The 19245-nt window shown below is 36.8% G+C and overlaps 1 protein-coding gene across 2 annotated transcripts; it reads left to right on the top strand.

The window, feature by feature from the left end:
- The first annotated feature begins 1103 nt into the window (after positions 1-1103).
- cabp2a (calcium binding protein 2a) lies at positions 1104-18408 on the top strand. Of its 2 annotated transcripts, none has more exons than XM_055226668.1 (7): positions 1104-1372; positions 1928-2110; positions 13590-13620; positions 14004-14138; positions 16125-16234; positions 16745-16892; positions 17228-18408. In XM_055226668.1, exons 1-7 carry the CDS (start codon positions 1340-1342, stop codon positions 17251-17253), a joined length of 666 nt encoding a protein of 221 aa, XP_055082643.1. In that variant the 5' UTR covers positions 1104-1339; the 3' UTR covers positions 17254-18408. The 2 variants fall into 2 exon arrangements, with proteins under 2 accessions (XP_055082643.1, XP_055082326.1); XM_055226351.1 differs by lacking the exons at positions 1104-1372; positions 1928-2110 and adding exons at positions 9114-9265; positions 10135-10317.
- The last annotated feature ends 837 nt before the right edge of the window (positions 18409-19245 follow it).

Here is a 19245-nt window from a genome sequence, read left to right on the forward strand (position 1 = left end):
ACATCATGAAAATTATGTCTCATGCTCCTGAACCACTTTTTCACAATTTGAGCCAGTCCTGGCATTGTCATTTTTGAATATGCCCATGCCATCAGGGAAGAAAAAATCCATTGATGGAATAACCTGGTCATTCAGTATATTCAGGTGTCAGCTGACCTCATTCTTTGAGCACAGACTGTTGCTGAACCTAGATCTGACCAACTGGAGGAGGCTCGTACCTATTTGCTTAGTTAAATCCAGGTGGTGACTTTTTTTGCCAGGCAGTGTATTTAACCCACTGCCCATTGGGGAAAACTTTTATGCATGAGATGAAACAAACTTTTGCCCCCTGCATGGCCCAGTGCATGGCCCTGTGCGTTGCCCTATGTGTGGCCCTGTGCTCACTCTTGGTCCCTGTGACTGCAGTGAGCAGTCTTCCTTGTGTTTCTAATGCAATTTCCAATGCAAGAACTAAACAAATCAATTTGAAATTGAATTAGATTAATTGATTTAATCGATTTTTTGTCCAGCCATACTACAACACAACACCGGCAGCACGGTGATGTAGCACAGGCTCTTTCTGTGTGGAGTTTGCATGTTCTCCATGTGTCTGCGTAGGTTACCTCTGGGTGCTCTAACATGAACAATAGGTTATTATAAGGGGCCAGGACTCCCCAGAAAATGATTTTTCACATTTCACTGGGACTTTCTTGGTTAAAAATGTATTAAAATACAAACAAAATTGTAATCACAAAACCTTTCAGTTATTTTAGTGAGATTTCATCACACTCACACACATTTGGACAGAGCCAGGTCCATATGGTGACTGTAATAAACAATGAGAAGCACATTAAGTGCAGAGGATTGAGGACAAGCCTACATCAGGAGAGATCAGAGACAGAGAGAGGAAATAAATGCCGGATTATGGGACATGTCGCATACATGGACAGAAATACTGTTTGAAAACACAAGACTTTTCATTGATGCAGTTTGACAGAAAATAAACCACACATACAATATAATTGCTCATTCAACAGGTTGGACAAGATGCTGATTTTACAATATTATACTGTAGATTAGACTAACTGATTATAATATTGTTTGTTTTTTTGAGATTTAGGGATTGTGCGTGAATAGTGTGTTCGCAGATGAGAGTGGTGGCTGTAAGTACAGGAGGGGAGATGAAAGCGATAGTGCGGACTCGGGATGAGAGGAGAAGAGGGAGGAGCGACGCCCATGTCAGAGCCTTGTTTAGACAGATAAAGAGGTGGAGTGGACACGGAGGCATTACATCTGTGTGAATGCCAAACGGACTAAACCCAAAACACACCACAACCAGAGCAGCAGCAGCAGCGCGTCCATGGAGGGCTCCGAGGGAAAGCTGTTGAAGAAGGTCAGTCCAAGAACTTGACTAAATTTAAGTGACATGACCTGTTTGTCCTAAAAACTATGTGGTACGTGCAGGGGATGTGAGGCCTACAGCTGGAATCAGTCCACTACAGGAAACACGTGAAGTTATATTTTAATATTCTTTAGTTAATCTGACTGTGAAGAACTGATGAAAAACTGTACCAAATATATGAATGTCAATTTAGTACATCTTGTATGACATTGACCCATAAAATGTATCAGTTAAAGTAATGATACAATAATTTTATAAAAGGGGAATGTATGGCCTTTATCTGGCATTTATGCATTACATTTAATTTTAAGAATAATTCAGAAAAGTTTTGATACAAATTTGGAAAGTTACACATTTAACATATACACTTGTAGGCAGATGATATGCAGTGGTAATAGGAAAGACACATTCTTTTACAGTATAATCAGTTCAGTTCAGTTCAGTTCAATTCAATTCAATTTCAATTTTATTTTTCACAATGGTCAAAGTTTAGTAAGGCACACACACACACGTAGCAACATACACAATTCATGATTTCTTCTTCAGGGTTCCATCAAGAAGAAGATTGAGTCATTCAGGCGATGGAGCTCGGCAAGTATGAAGAGACCCCCGAGACCCAAAGCCAAGACCCTGAGTCTGTCTTCTCCCGTGGGCGACCCAGAGGACCTGTGGCTGCAGGAGGGCAACGGCAGGAAGCTCCGCCCCATCGTGGACTCTGTCTTTGGGCAGGTAAGAGGCACTCTTCATGCAGAGTCCCTTGGGTTTGGACTTTGTAATTAATCACATTTTAATGGAGACTAAGATTCAGTAATTTGTAATCATCATTTACATTCTTGGGTAAACTTGAGTCTTTTTAATCGAGAGGTCTACAGCCAACCGTCTGTTCAGATTTGACTATTTTGGTGTTTAATGACAATGTTTAAAAGTTTGAACTTTTAATGAAACTGAACCAACTAAATAAAATTGAATTGAAAATTGAGATTGAGCAATATAATAGCAAATTGAGCACTAAAATAATCTGAACAGATCTGCTGAACGAAAAAAAAGAAAGAGCTTCCTGGATCACAACCACAGACTGTAGTAGTTGTATGCAACAAGCGATGTGTGACATATGACAATACAACAGCATTATATATTTGCCTTAAAAAAGAGCAGTAATCATCATATAGAACACATTTATTGAAAAGTTACCATGGGAATTAAGTGTAAGTGCTGCTGGTTTGTCTTCTATTGGGTTTGTTGTGATCAGTTTGTTCAAGTCACATTTGAGTACCTGTTGAACTGTGTTCTCTAGAGTCTCGTCCGGTCACTATATGTGCTGTTCTGTCTAAAGTAATTGACAATATTTCAGTGTTTTTGGAGGACTTGGCATTCATACATGAAAAGTGCTACTTGAAATGTACATAGAACAGGCTCAAACTGCCCATTTATTGAGTTATTGTTCATGTCCCATAGTATGGCATTAAACTTAAACCATTTTTCATGTGTTCAATTACAGCTGCTTTATTGCACTCACCTTTCCCCTATACACCCAAAACACAGGTAAACCCCTTCCGCTAAGGTAGTCAGGCTTTCACCAGCAGCTGCCACACATTAAAAGGTGCCCCAGATTGCTACAAGATTCTGTTAGTGAACAGCATGACACATTTGCTCTATGTCGCCACAGTATGTCGTAGTCCTTTGTGACTAAGTTTAGAGACCAGATTGTCTTTTTGAGTTATTGTAATTTGTACATTTTTGTTTTGTTAGCCTTATTAGTTTTGGTTATACATTTTACTACTCTGTTGAGAGCCTCTTTTTGTAAATAGCATTTTTGTTTGAACCATTTCAGCATCTTTTTAAATTCCTTTTAAATAAATTATAAGTTTAGTTTTGGGGGCTCGTCTCAGATAGCAACACTCTATCCCAGTGTTATAAAGCTGCAATAACAATGTAATAGGTTTATATAGGTAAGTGATTCTGTCTATTTCTTCATTTATTTGTTTGCATTTGTTTGTTGTTTAATTGAATTAGTGGTGGTGGAATTAAGTTTTAGTGTTACGCCTGTGGCTACAGTTATCTGGTCTCTTGTGTGTGCTTGTTGAAAGTTGTCTTGTTTTTGTAATGTGCTGAGGATGTGGTGACTAAACAATCTGATAACCCACGTATGTTACCTCGTACAAAGTCCTTTTGCTTCCCAGATTTCCCCAGCTTCAGATCTTGAGTATGCCTATTAAAGGAGCCATCAGTGACAAATGATCTGCAAAAAGAAAAAGAAAAAAAAAATTGTTTCAGGTCTTTTCAGCCTCCTGAAACCACGTCCCACATAATGTCACAGATCAACATGTCAACAGAGGAAATGATGTTTCAGAATATCTTGATTAATGCTTGCCACAATGTCCTCTAGATGTGGCAATGCACAGACATTTACTGTCAGTTTAATGGGTCTGTCTACAATACCTGAGTGGTTATAAACTACTCAAAGAAAGGATTTATATATATATAATAATAATTAATATTAATTAATGAACACTAAGACTTAATCCTCTTCTTCAAATTAGCAAGTTTCAGTGCACACATTTTTATTGTGATGATTTCCAAATGAGCCTATCAGATCTTATTTGTGGGCAATATGGACAAAAGGAATATTTCTGTTATTATTATTATTATTATTGTTGTTGTTGTTGTTGTTGTTGTTGTTGTTGTTGTTGTTGTTGTTGTTGTTGTTGTTGTTGTTGTTGTTGTTGTTGTTGTTGTTGTTGTTGTTGTTGTTGTTGTTGTTGTTGTTAGTAGTAGTAGTAGTAGTAGTAGTAGTAGTAGTAGTAGTAGTAGTAGTAGTAGTAGTAGTAGTAGTAGTAGTAGTAGTAGTAGTAGTAGTAGTAGTAGTAGTAGTATTTCTTTTTTATTTATTTATTTTGTATTACCCTGATAACTGGAACATGATTGATCTGTTTTTCACTTTTTCAGATAGTTAAACAGTTATTGCCATATTAGTGTGGATATGATTGGTCCAATGTGTCTGTGGCAGATGGAGTCATGACAGCAGAGTAGAGAGAGCAGGGTGAGTGCTGCTGAACTATAATGGACGGCTTAATGTCATAAAGAAACTGAGAAGAGTTTGATTGGTACCTAAAGGGCAGATTAAAGCTTTAAACACTAAGAGAAGAGTAGACCAGATGCACATGGACTGTCCAGTCATGACCAGTGACGTTGAAATCCAGTACAGTCTGTTTTGCTTATGTGCATGTAGCATAGGAGAAGCAAGTAAGTTTAAGAAGATCCAGTGTATTTTCTTTTGAATTGTTGATTGCTGTTCCAACTATGTTACATTTTCATCTCTCTGAAACCTGTGGATAAAAATGTAAAAAAAAACTGCACGTGTGAAAGACTTGTTGCATTGTTGTGTTCAGTGTGTACCCTTTGACATGATGAGACATCTTCTTTGAGTCTACCATCTGTTGTCATACGCTCAAATTATATAAGCAGCTTTGTGACGGTTTGCTTTCTATAAATAAACGTTATTCCACAATCTACATTATTGTTCTTATAACCAAATATTTTATTTGCAAATCTGCCATAACCTTGCTACCATGGATTGACGGTCGTATGGTTGGACAAAATGGGAATGTTGCATCACGTGTAGAGCTGAGTACTGTTAGGTTTTACTGAATTATATATAATCAAAAAGAATAGGGACCTTCTCTGTCAGTGTTCTACTATAAAGGTATTTATTATCTAACTGTAGTCAGCCATTATCTGATAAATGTAAATTTAATATATGATTCTAATCATATGCCTGTTGCTTCTGAAGGATTTGTTTTGATGGACCAAGAAAAGGAACAACTAAAACAAATGTAATAACTGCATAGATCCTGAATGCTGGTCTCTCAATGTCTCTAATGTTAACTGTTCAAGGTGTGTGATTTTTTATTTGTGGCAGGAGCGCTCAATCCTTAAGCAAATTCATATATATCCTAATTTTATCCTGTCTGCACAGGTGCAAACGGCATTATCACTGATTTGGGAATTGTTCAGTGTAATAAAGGGAAAGAGGGAGCGAGGGGAAGAAAGGTGAATGTAGGACAGTCCACACAGCCCCAATGTTACATTTTTGTAATTAGACCTAATAGGTTCTTAAACATCTTATTCAAGTTTGTGCAAGCTCAAAATCTATGTTTTGTTAGTTTGTAAACTATTCCTTGAAAGGCCAAACTGAAATAAACAAGCAATCGAAGTGACAAATGTTGTGATTTATCTGATCATTCTTCAGCATGAAGTTATCTGGAGTTATTAGACATTGATGGGGAAACCCATGACTTCATGTGACCATTCCCAAAGTCTGCAGTGCTGCCTGTGGCTCCCCATATTGATACAATAATTCTTATATGGCCCCTCTTAATGTAATTCACACTTAAAATAATATGATAATGTTAATAATCTCTTTTCTCTCTCTTTCATATGCTCAAAGTTTACAATTTTGTGCATTATTCATTCCATTCTCAGTGATAATAAGTTATTTCTGCAGCCACAGCTGCTCTGGGGCAGACTGATGGGAGGGAGGAAGGCAATCTGCACCATCCAACCTCTACTAACCGCTCACTCACTTTTATGCTTGTTTTGTGCATCTGAGGCCCCACAGGAGGCCCCTCACCCAACCTTGGGAATCACTGACTTAATCACATTATAGTTAACTTGTCTTACTGTTGTCATCTTCAGTCATACTGTGCAAACATTATTTCATTTTATTGAATTGAACTGATTTGTATATTACAACTTTATTGTGAAAACACCTTTCCTCTTAACCCTTAAGTTAGAGGAGTTTAATATCTGGCTCTCATGTTCTAGAAATCTATCTGATTGCATTTGGATGATCTGATGGAAACATCTGCCTGGCATCTGTGTTTGTATGTCAGTGTGCATGTCAGCGTGGGCAGCACACATGGGCACAAGTGATTTTGGCCAGAGCACTAGCCCTGACCCTAGGGCAGAGCTATTAGTATGGCAAAAATCCTACATTTGGAAGTGCTCCAGGGGGCTGTTACTGAAGTCTGTGGAGTTGGCCGCGTATTTGGACTCGTCTTTAGGGCAGCTGGTGCATTTTCTGGTGTCAAGGGATGAAGAGTAGACTCACACCCAGAGCTTGGTTTTGGGCTTTAAAGATAGATGAGCTTTTTCACACTGGATAGTTAAGGCTGGATTTGTCTTTGTGTTAACTGTGCAGACATTTAAGGCAATGTATGCAATGGTGAATAGCACATAAAAAGCAAAATTCCCTGAAGAGTGACTACATATACCAAGACACTATGTTGCAATAATAATAATAAACACATTGTTTAAGGGTTTGGTGGCTGCACACAAGCTAAAAGAGCATCATATTTACAAACATTTATTTTTTTTATCACTTGAAATCTAATCAAATGAAAGTTTAATAAAATTATTCATGATGATGCTAAATTTCTTTTTAGACAAAACAGATTTTTTCCCCTTTTTTTTTTCATTTTAAGTTTGTTGTTATCTAATCTCTTTCCAAATCTACCGACTTATTCATTTTTAAAATGAGGCCAAATTTGAATTTAGCAATATCCAATTTATTAAAATAATCCTAAAATCCCCTCTATACATTTTTTTGTAAATAAAATATGTCAACAAAATGAACCAACATTACCATTGGCTCTGACTATTCAGATTTATTCCCTGTACTTTTAACTATTAAATTGCAACAGTTTGCTCCATTAAAATACATCCATTTTCATGCACCTCTGTGCATTACACTCTCCAATGCTACATTCATGCTTTTCTGAAGCCCAGTAAGAAACACGGAAACAGCACGTAGCATGTCCAGGCTTCCCTTTGCTAATCTGAGGGCCACCCAGATGGGTCTGTGGGCTAAGGCACATACCATTATATAACAGAGCAGAGACAGGTGGATGCAAATCCTTTGTTGCAAGTTGTATCGTCACCTTCTGTTCCCCTGTCTGTTAGGATACTTACAACTGAAGCACATGTTAAAAGTCCATCCAAATGTCAAGTTCAGGGGTCACGCCAGGAGTAACAGTCTGCATCACCATTTTCACAATTTGCTTAAAATATTAAATATCTACTGCTTTTATTTTTTATATATAATGATTATTCTTATATTATTTTATGTTATTTATTTGTATGATCATGTTTTTTATCAGCAAAGGGAAAGAGATGATGACAAAGGAGAAATGCACTTTCTGTTTTAAAATTAAAACAACTGATGGTAAAAATGAGAAATTAGTTTGACATCTAGTGGAGACAAATTAATATTGCAAATCGTGGAGGATTAATACCCAACTCGTTGGATTTAAATAAAATGAATTGAGCTTTGCTGCACTCTGGTGGTCAAATATGCTCATATCAATTATTTCTCAAATTGTAATTGTTCTTTCCACGTTATACAGTTAACATGATATTAACATCTTAAGCATTTCTTCTGGTAATCAGAAGTTACTTTAAGAGATAATTGGATAGAGGAGAGGCAACTTAGCAGGAAGTGTGTGATAAACCAAAATGGACGTTTTGAAATTGGAAAAATGATGGAGCCTAAAATGACCCAAAGGATTATTGCAGCATGGGCTCAAACACAAACCAAACTAATCTCTGGCACACTCCTCAAATGACCGGGACAACATGAAGTCAAAGTCCCACTGTGTGCTATTTTAATATCATTTTGTATATGCGTGGTCATTATGATTGATTGAAAGTCTTTTAGTTTTGATGTGTTCAAAAAGTGCTATATAAGTTTGAGATATTATTATTATTATTATTATTATTATTATTATTATTATTATTATTATTATTATTATTATTATTATTATTATTTATTATACAAGAACAATAGTGTAAGGATATTTTTTGAGGAGACAGTGAGCGAGTTTGATACATGTATTTGTTTGTTTATTTTCTTTATTTACCAGTGTAATTTTATACTTTTTATAACAGGACCATGCATTTGTGAGATGACCTCTTTATTAAAATATTTGGCAAATTATTATGCCAGATGCCCTGACTAAAGTGAGCAATATTTCCTTAGCAATTAACTCTTTTTTGAAAATTTTATTGCAAATGAAAAGTATACATAAAAAATATTATTATTGTAGCCCTGAATCAGTTCATATTCCCTATCTGTTTTACATGCGATATATCTGTGCTAGATTGTCTTTCCTTCCTCTAATCTGACATGCCAAGGATTAATCTGACTGCCCTCTCCCTCTATCCCCCCCCCCCCCCCCCCACACACACACCCACACCCCCCCACACACCCACACACCCCCCCACACACACACACACACACGCACAAACACATACACAGGGTCGGAGTGGTCATTTTGACACTATAAACCCCATGTTTGATGAAGGTGGGAGGGGTATGGATTAGGTGAGGTTGGTCCCAATTCAAGAGATCACTCATCCGATACAAAATTGAGATGGAAAAACAAAATGTGTGTGTGGAGAGAGAGAGAGAAAGAGAGAGAAGGAGAGAGACAGACAGAAAGACAGGCAGAGAGATTGAAAATGGTGCAGTCATGCAATCCGGCAGTACACATTTGATCGCCCAATCCCTTCATAAAATCGCTTCAAACTCGCCAAAGGTGGACATGGCGTTTCTCTATAGCTGTGGGGGTTTGTGGGATTTAGTGTGACATCACTGCTCCACCTCGACCAATAGGAGCACAGGTGGAGCCAAGAGAGACTTAGTGATAGTTGTAGTAACAGAGAGTGAGACTAAAGGCGCATTATGGGACGCAGTACAAGAAGCATGGATTTCGGATTTTTATGCAACTTTTGATGAGAGAAAAGAGACAGGAAGAAGTGGTTGAATTGGAACAGGTGATGGGAAATATCAACAAGGCGCCCAAAAAGAACAGTAAAAAGAAGAAGGTAAGGTCAAAATTCATCCGCACAGTTTTGGAAAATATAGGTGACCACTGGAAACTGGATATGTTTAAATGTTTGATATGGAACTGTCTGCTTTAAATGTGCTCACTTTTAATCAGCGTATCATATTATATCGCTTCTAATTTGATTGTGCTTTACTATTGTGTTTACTGGACTTTATAAAAGAGTCCTCTGTCTAATTGTTATGACCTTATTGTATCGAGTTGGTTGGGTTAAGAACATTTAGCACCTTGTTGCTATCACCTGATCATTTTCATTGTTAGTAAATAACGTAGGCTATACATTATCATTTAATCCAACTTTTTTGGGACACAGCCAGATAAAAAAAATATAGAAATTACTATGTACTGGTGATTACTATCTTTGCTATTCTATAAATACAAAAGCTAATAACACTGTACCTCACAATTATAGTAAACCAGCTTTTTCTTGTGGTAGTTTTTATTTGCAGTTTAAAGATAATACACTGCTCTCCTAGTTATAAAACTAAGAACACAGAACACAGTTATATCTAAGAACAAAGACAGATATTTGTATTAAATTGTCTTCATGGAGATGTTGTTTCTTTGCCGGAAATGTTCCACAATGTGGCATTCAACTTTGAGCACTTTACACTTTTATCCTCCATCAAAAAGTGTGCACTTTAAGAAAAAAAAACAACAACTTTATTGTACTTCTTCAGTAGACTTGTTTTAAGTTAGGCTGATCATAAGATGTTCAAGTTTTGTCTTACCAAACTTGCATGTATTAGACTTAAAATAGATACTTTTATAGTGGTCTCTTATGTTTTCCACTGTGTAGAGTCTATACAATTTGTGTTCGCTAACATCCCGGGACCTGCTTGTTTTAAGGTGGTAGAAGGCTTTGGGACCCCTGTGGGCGGGACACTGGAGATGGACACAGAGGAGGAAGACGAGGAGGCCGGTGTGCTGGAGGGGCCTCTCTGTGCTCTGGTCCAAAACGTCAACATGCTGCATAACATCGTGGGACCCGCCTGTATCTTCCTCAGACAAGGGCTCACTCAGAGTCAGCTTGTATGTACTTCATCACCTAACGCAATGGGCAATTAGTGTTGGAATTGCAAAATATGGTTAAACTAAGGTCCCTAGTCATTTCCAGCTCTTACGTGTGCAGAGTCATTGCGCTCCTAGTTACAAATCCTAGACATCACATCTATCATAATAAAACAATGACTTTATAAGCTTTAATTATAGTTATGTGTTATAACGGGGTTCCCTCATCATTATTTTACTCGAATTTGTGTCTCAATTTCAATTTTCACCCACCTCCTATTCCTAATTAAATACACTTCTCTATATTTAATTGTGATTATGCCAAAAGAGGCTGAGCACATCAGTTTTAAACAGGAAAGGAACGGACCTGATTCTGTTATTGGGTTATAATTACCTATGTGTGTTTAGTTTTTAATATTTAAGACCTGGGGTAATAATGTTTGTTTTTTTTGTTTGTTTGTTTGTTTTTTTTTTGTTTTTGTTTTTTAAATTAGAGTTTGTTTTTGTTTTTTTATTAGAGTTTTTTTTAATTTTTTTTTATTAGAGGTTTGTTGTTGTTGTTTTTTTGTTGTTGTTTTTTTTGTTATTACAGTCAACACACACATGCCTATTTTTTCTGCTATTTTACTTAAAGTCACGGTATGAAACTTTTTTGCCATAAAACTGACTAAAATAAAAGCATGTTTTTGGTTTCTATGGAAATATTGTTGCGTTGGATATAATCTTCCTCAGTATGGCATAAAACGTATCTATCTTCATGGAGATTTTATGATTTTAACTTTCTATTTCCATTGAATGATGCAGGTGATATGCCACCTCCTGAAACATACATACTATACCATTAGAGTATCCAAAATGACTCTACTTTGGTGTACGCTCCCTTTTTTTAAATTTCACATCTGAGCAAGGAATATATTGTGACTGGAGGGGTAGAGATAGTCGGTACCTGCTTCATTTGTATCTGAATATTTCTCAGACTTTGCTCTAATTGGATCTAGATGGATAAGTCGTATGCTGATGGAGGTCTTGGTCATAAATCCAGTGTCTCTGTCTGAGGGCAGCAGATGGGTGAGCTCATCTGTGAACTGCAGCTGCTAATTGAAAAGACCCATTATGACCACACTGCACTCACAGACAGTGGTCACAGATGTTGGATTGAAGTCCTTGGGCTGACTTTGTGACATCAGATAGCTGAGGATATGCAACTATTGATATCCTAGCCTAGTATTCAAGTTTATACTTTAAACTAGAGGCATTTAATTAAACAGCTAGAGTAACATTCGATGATAGACTTTCTGATATTTGATCTAGTTTGAGTTGCTATATTCACCAATATTTTTTTTCTGAATTAGCAGTTGACCATGCTACTTTTAAAGGTCCTATTTTACATTAAATTGACTCTTTAAGCTTTATTTTTTAACTTTAAGCCATGTTATAATGCTGTTACCTCATCAAAAACATACCTGGAGTTGTGTTTTGTTTCATTCACACATGTTTGAGTAATCCTGCACTACTAGTCTGTCTACATCTCCAAAGCTCAAAATGTTCTGGTCCACCTTGTGATGTCATGAAGTGATAGTTTTCAAGTTTACAGCTACATTTTATCTCTTCTTTAGTAGAAATTGGCAGTTCCAGGGATCAAATTAACCAAATGATTCTAGTGAAGGTGTATGGAGTTTATAAGCATAATGGAGCACTTTTTGTATTACTAAATGACATCACAAGGTGGAACAGAGTGTTTTCTGTTTGAGAGAACAACTCAGCCTAAACATGCAGGGTTTGTGTGTTAAACATGAGACAAAGAAACAAAACACAACTCTGGGTAGTTGTAGTCTGTTTTTGATGAAGAAACAACATTAAAACATAGTTCAGTAAACAGGGTAATATCGGCCCTTTAAGAAATGTCTCTTTATTTTGTTTGACAATATGTTTTTTTTGCAACCACTCATTCTATTAAGTTTTACACTTTGGTTCCTTATTTATTCACACCTGAGGCAATGCTCATCTTTCTAAGGAGACAAGCAAATGCCACCATGCTAAAATAAAGGTCAGATCTGTGGAGAGGTGACCTTGCTCACTTTAAGAAGAGATAGTCCAGGCAAAGCTTCACCATGGGAATCAGCAGTTAGCATTCCCCTCTCCAGTAAAGTCACATAGTGCAGGTTTTAGTAACAAACACAAAATTCCTAGTGGTGTGCATAAGTATTTCATGTGATGGTGTTTACTTCTCATGTGTCAGCACCAGAAAACTCGACAGTCAGTGAACAAATTAAAAAACTGTTAAGCCTCTGTGATTTGTAATACAATTTAGAGCTGTAATCTCGGTTGTCTCCCTGTGTGCCGTAATCCAGCCGGGTATAATTCATGTTCATAATGTTACAGCGATGTACCACACATACATTAATTCAATTTGAACCACAAGAAGCTGTATGCAACACATTACTTCTGCATTCAGTGTAAGACGGCTTGTATTTGTATATAACTGCTTACAAAATGTATTCTCCATAACTAGCACTTAATACTTTATACAAACTGTTTTGGAATTATTAGTTGTTATTGGCCTTTGCTGCTGGTTAACTTTTCATTCATTTTCATAGAGTTTCTTCTGACAGTTAAAACTCCATTGCATAATGCCTGGATTTGTGATATTCTGCCTAAATACATGTGTTTTGAATTGCAGAGCATATGCACAGCTGTCCGCAAAGTCTGTTGAAACCATGAGACTGGATGATATTATGGGGCAGATCAAATGTTATTATAGGTTTGTCCAGATCAACCAGTTGTGTAATCCACATCAGAGTCTCTGTTGGCCCGCTGAACGATGAATGGCACACAATACACAAGAATACGCCTTTAATATAGTAAAGTACAGTTAAAGCTAAATATTGTTTTGTTCTCCTGTGACAACCTCTCAGTCTTTGTGTGCTGCAGTGGATACAATATGAATGTAAGGCATAATATAAAATGATTAGGATAAAAAAAAAAAGTACATTAAAAAACAGAAGTTTATTTGGATATTTGACATTCTGTTCAAGCAATAAACAAATGATATAAACATGAAAGAAAAGATTTTAAATTTCCAATCAACAACATCGTCTTCAAATCAATAATAAAACTTTATTTTGTATTCTTAATCTTATTAATCTCTTAAGTATTTTTGATGTACCCAATATTCAGATTTAGCATATTTTCAAATATTATCAGTAACTCTATATTGCCCACATCTATTCTGTCCTATCCATGCTACTGTTACTAACATTTATTCTCTGTGTCTTTTCTGTGGTTTCCTGTAGGATCGGGATTTGCGGCCAGAAGAGATGGAAGGTATTTAAGTGTTTGTGCTCTAAGTGAATATTTTCGTCTAAATGTCAAGGGTTGATAAAATGTGCCTAATGAAGAGACTTCAAAGCTGGAGAGATTTGATTTAACAGTTAGAGCAAAGACTTTGATCTGTTCATATCTGCTTTAAATGGTATGTATTGCATTTATTAGAAAGTTATTCTCTTCAGTGAGATAATAAAACACAGAATATAATGTTTGACAAAAGCACTCGCACAAAGCATTATTAAGCACTTGATAAAAACAGAGACAGAACTATTTTTCCTTTTACTATTATCCATTAATATGCGCTCCCTAAATGAAAGTGTTACAAAAAAACACAGAGGTATTAAATGGTTGAATATAGTTTCTGTTTATTTTGTCTGCAGAGCTTCGAGAGGCGTTCAGGGAGTTTGACAAAGACAAAGATGGTTTCATCAGCTGTAAGGACCTGGGCGAGTGCATGAGGACTATGGGATACATGCCCACAGAGATGGAGCTGATTGAACTGAGCCAGCAGATCTGTGAGTACCACACACACAACGGGACAGGCATAAATCGTACTGTATGTAATATCGAGTTACATCGGGCACTGAGTGGAGAATTCTGCCAATTGTTATTAACTGAGCTAAACGCATTAGAAAAATATGGATAATAGATAGATAACATCTGCTGCTACAACTCTGTGGTCTAGACAGTTGCAGACACGTACGCACAAAAACCTGTCCCATTGCTCAATTACTACTTTACATGTAGACTCCCCAATATCTTTTCACACGCCAGCATGGGTCATCGTTCTCTCCTTCCACATTTTCAGTGTAGGAGTATTCACTTCTTTCGATCAGTCCAGTCCGTGTCACTGGGAACACAGGCTTGCTCAGATAAGACACTTGTCTGTTGTCCCCAGCAGACACAATCTTTTTCTATCTTTGTTCAAACTGTGTGTCATATAGAACTAGCCAAATGTATACGCTGAAACTGAAAGCCTTTATAACTTTTAAAACACATCACAGCCCCCATGAATGTCTGTCTTATGTAATTAAAAACCTTCTGGATTTGCCAAACAATTATGAAATGCTTTAATCAATTTGACTTATCCAATTACATAATTAGGTAATTGTTTTATGTTATTAAACAACAGATGGTCCTTTCCCCTAATGAGCAACATCCAGCTGTGACACAAACCATGGTCCAAGTACAAACTCATAAACTGCATCTTCAGTGGAGCACTATGCAACATCTTATGGGGGGTCCGCCACCTACTTGTGTCCATGGAGATGTTATTGCTTTGCCTGGAATGTTACACAATATCTAAACAACGCATTTAGGTATCTTTCATTAATCCAATTACAGATGTTTTAATTGCTCAAAAATACATTGAAAACATGCATTAGAAATCTTACCTCTCCACAGATTTACAGACCTGTAACTTGTCACCTGCTTGTCTCCATGAAGATAAGTTTATTGTCATACTGTGGAACTTTCCAGGCAATACAATAGCATCTCCATGGAGACAAGCAGGCCGAAAGGTACACAGTGCAGCTTTAAAATGTTCATCCCTTTATAGATGTGTCAACACAGATTTTAAATATGTTCTGAATTTAGCTGGTGGTGTGTTATTTGCACTTCTTATAGTTTATGTGACTATGCTTTTTGTAAAACAATAGGATCAGTACAAAAAACAACTGCAGATCTCATGCTAATAGTTGGATTTTGCTCTTTTAGGTCAGTATGCAGAATGTGGCTTATCTCTGCTCCTACGTCCTGTAGTTACTAGGTCAAATGGTGCGGCTAAATTGTCCTCAGACAAGTTTGTGCTCAGTGATTAAGTGGCATTTGTCCAGGGCAAAGTCATTCTCCTAATTTAGCTGGGTTAGCTTCTGCTGCCCTGAATAAGCATTTTGTCACTAACACACCCGTTACGATCCACATAAGTGTTTTGTATTCTGCTTTTGTTTATAGAATAAAAGTGATTTGCAGAAAATTGCTTTTCTAGATAACTAGGCAGAAATAAAACTTTAAAACATTAAGTAACACTTTTTTATAATAACTACACTTTATTCAGCCTCATTAAAACATTAAGAAGAGTAATTTCACAATGAACAGATACATTTTTTAGAATTATTCCGGCTTAGTAACTACTAAATTAATACTCTAACTCCTAACCCCTTGAAATGAATAAGCTGGAATCATTTTTTGATAAAATATTTGTTTATTATAAGTGGTACCAAACATTGTTTTGACTTTTCATGTCATTTGTGAAGTCAAATGCAAAGTAAGGATTAACTGGGGTCAGTCAAGTGTTTCCTTCACTATACTTAAATGAAGTGATCTTTGTGGCAGTTTTTGCTGTATGTTGATTGAAAGTGTTTATGTTGATTAAGCTGAATAAACAGACAATAAAACAGTATTTTATGTGATGTACATTTCTTGTCCTCCTCATGTCTCTCATACTAGGTCCATTTGAAAGTTTTGCCATTATTTGAACACAATCTGCTCTTGTCCTGTAGGTGGCGGTAGAGTGGACTTTGAGGATTTTGTGGAGTTGATGGGTCCTAAAATGTTGGCTGAGACTGCAGACATGATCGGAGTGAAGGAGCTTCGGGACGCCTTCAAAGAGGTATCACAGCTCATACAATGTACGAGTGTCACAGTACTACCAGTTCAAACTCGATTTTGATATTAAGAGAAAATCTTCACGGTCAATCCCAGTTTCGACGCCACAACAGTTTGATATTAGTTTTGATTTGGAGCAGGACAAAAACAGAAAAAGTCATTTTTCCAGTATAGATCATTTCTACTACTGCTGCTAGATTAGGTATTGATCTGTATCTGTATCAATACTTTTGACAACTTTACAGCACTGATGGGTTTTAGAGGATATGCTTTCTATTTTCAATATTATTTAATCCAGATGGGCACAGGTAAATTTGTTTGCAATACAGTGAGGCCTAGGTTCTAGTCACTAATAGAAATGATCAGATTTAACATTTGTGGATTTATCTTTTGAAAATGTCATGTACAGTGTTACCCACAAGCCCCCATCTGGGAGTATGACATCATTGTATTGTAGAATCTAAAAAAAAAAAAAAGATTTGTATTGTTGTTTATTTGTAATGGTGGTGTTCAGTTTGACTCAGATGGTGATGGTCAGATCAGCCTGGCGGAGCTGAGGGAGGCCATGAAGAAGCTAATGGGCGAGCAGCTGCATCACCGTGAGATCGACGAGATCCTGAGAGACGTGGACCTCAACGGGGATGGGGAGGTCGACTTTGAAGGTGAGGAGAGAAATCTACTGCTGCTGTTTTTATGTTATTGATAAAAGTCAAAATCACACAAAAGTAACAGACCTAAAAACATGCTCAAAATATTTCCATTATCAAGTTACTGCATAGGTCTACATTTGTATTTTGCAGATCACAAGTTATAGCTATGTTAGTAGATGTTGTCAGAGAAGTAGCAGTAGTAGGCCTAGTAGAACTACTACTGCTAGCTGTCTGACTTCCACTTCTGCTTTCTATTTGAATGCAGGAACGACTTGATTGATACCTTGCAATTCAGACAATGACCCCCTCCTAATATAAAGAAACTAACGTCACATATATGTTTACAGAGTTTGTGAGGATGATGTCTCGTTGAGTCCTCTCCCAATGCTACTGGAGCTGCACTGATAAACAGTTTCTTGTACAAATTATCTATTTGTGTTTTGTCAAACTATTCCTTTAATGTAATTATAAAATGCTAGTTTGAAGAACATTTACAAATATGAAGCTGAAAGTTTCAGTGAGGAATACCTAGCATCCCACCTCAGATTGCAATGTCTACAGTAACTGTGATTTCAGATAAAATTTCATTATATTTTAGTGTTGTTCTTTAGCATTTGGGGATGTATAGCACTTTGTGGACTGAAGTCTGTGTAGATAGCTAAGTCACTTCTGTATGTTAAATGTTATTTTTATGTTATGAGATTATGTACTTGGAGCAGGTGGGGGGGCTTGAGGGGGCATTAGCCCTAGAATAGCCAGAACTGCCCTAGAATTGCACCGTCAAAGGTTGCCCACAGATTTTTGCCCCATTTTCATGGGACATTCCATCTCATTTAAAATGTTCAAACTACAAAGTGTATAATTAAAAATTATTTCATATTGGTTTTATAAACACCACTACAGGGACTAACTACATTTAAACTTGTTCAAAATAGCGACTCAAACATGGTAGGAGGTGGAAGTGCACTCGTATCCAAAGGATTTAAGTGAACATGGTAAGTGTGCATCCTCATTAAAGAACTCAGCACCCCCACAGCTCCTCCAACCAAAAATGTCTGGAGCCGCCCCAGTCTTGGAGAGACATTATGTTCTCAGGATGTGAGCATTTAGTGCAATATAATGTAAAATTCCACATACATCGAGTGAAACGATTGAAATCCACCAAGGGCTACTCTGTGTTTGAACTTGGTTTAACATTAAAATCTTGCTTGATCCATGTATGTGCACGTTGAATGACTGTAGATATATGTAAAAAGTTTTCCCAACACTGTTTAAAATATGATCAGTGACAATATAGATGTATTTGTTTAGAGTGTCACTGAAAGTTAATTTAGTAAAAGTTAAAAAAGCTCTTAGAAGCCATTGAATTTATTAATTTAATTATGATTGGGTTTTTTTGTTTTTTTTGTTGTTTGTTTTTTTCAATAATAACCTTAAAAAGCTTTGTGCTTTAAGATGTATGTAATTTTGTACAGCATGTATTCATCAATAAAAGCAAATTTGCACTGTAAATAATAAAAAAATATTGGTCAATTTAGTGTTTTTATCTTTCTTTTCTTTGTAATATGCCTTTTTTATTCTTCCCTGAAGTTAACCAGTTGATGAAAGAATGAAGAGCTGCCTTCATTATTGATGCTTACCAGCAGAGGGCGCTTGTGCCACGCGTAAATCAGGCATGATTTCCCAAATGTCCATGTGCGATGCATGACTCTATTTTATGTTTAATCTGATGTAATAATGAAGAAACGCTCCCTCCCAAGAAGATTCATCATCATTACAGGCAAGTTATATTCGGCTCACGGCGTGGATCGTTTCATAATCCACATTTCCCCATCGGTTGCTGGACTTTTTGTGACTTTTTCCACTTTTGAGCAGAGCAGAAGCTAAAAACTATGCATTACATTTAATCCACTGTTAAAGTTAAACTAACTCTTCTGGTCACACCGGCCTTCACCAAAACATAAACCATTTTCATGTAATAAAGTAATAAATGTTGGCCATCAATGTTGAAAACAAATCTTTTACAGGCTGGGACTCAAAGACAGTTCTAAGCATTTTTTTAGGCCACTTAGAAAATTGTCTGTTGGACGTGTACAAGGGAATACCCACACAGTGATAACGTCATGCCTGTAGTACAGGATATACCTCCTTTTGTGGTCCATGCTTTGTTCTGCCGTGGACTGTGTACTGGATCGTCCACTGTAGCGCCCACTCGCACACCAGGGTCTCATCGTCAGACCAGCTTGTGTGGGAAGTACCTTCTCTGGCAAAACATCTCAGCTGACTTGCATTTGTGGGGCCTGTTTCTCTGACTTGAAGCTCAAAGTAATGTTATGATTCCTCTGCTTTGTACAACCTCCTCTGA

The sequence above is a fragment of the Periophthalmus magnuspinnatus genome, chromosome 1 (genome assembly GCF_009829125.3).
Source record: "Periophthalmus magnuspinnatus isolate fPerMag1 chromosome 1, fPerMag1.2.pri, whole genome shotgun sequence".
NCBI lineage: Eukaryota > Metazoa > Chordata > Actinopteri > Gobiiformes > Gobiidae > Periophthalmus > Periophthalmus magnuspinnatus.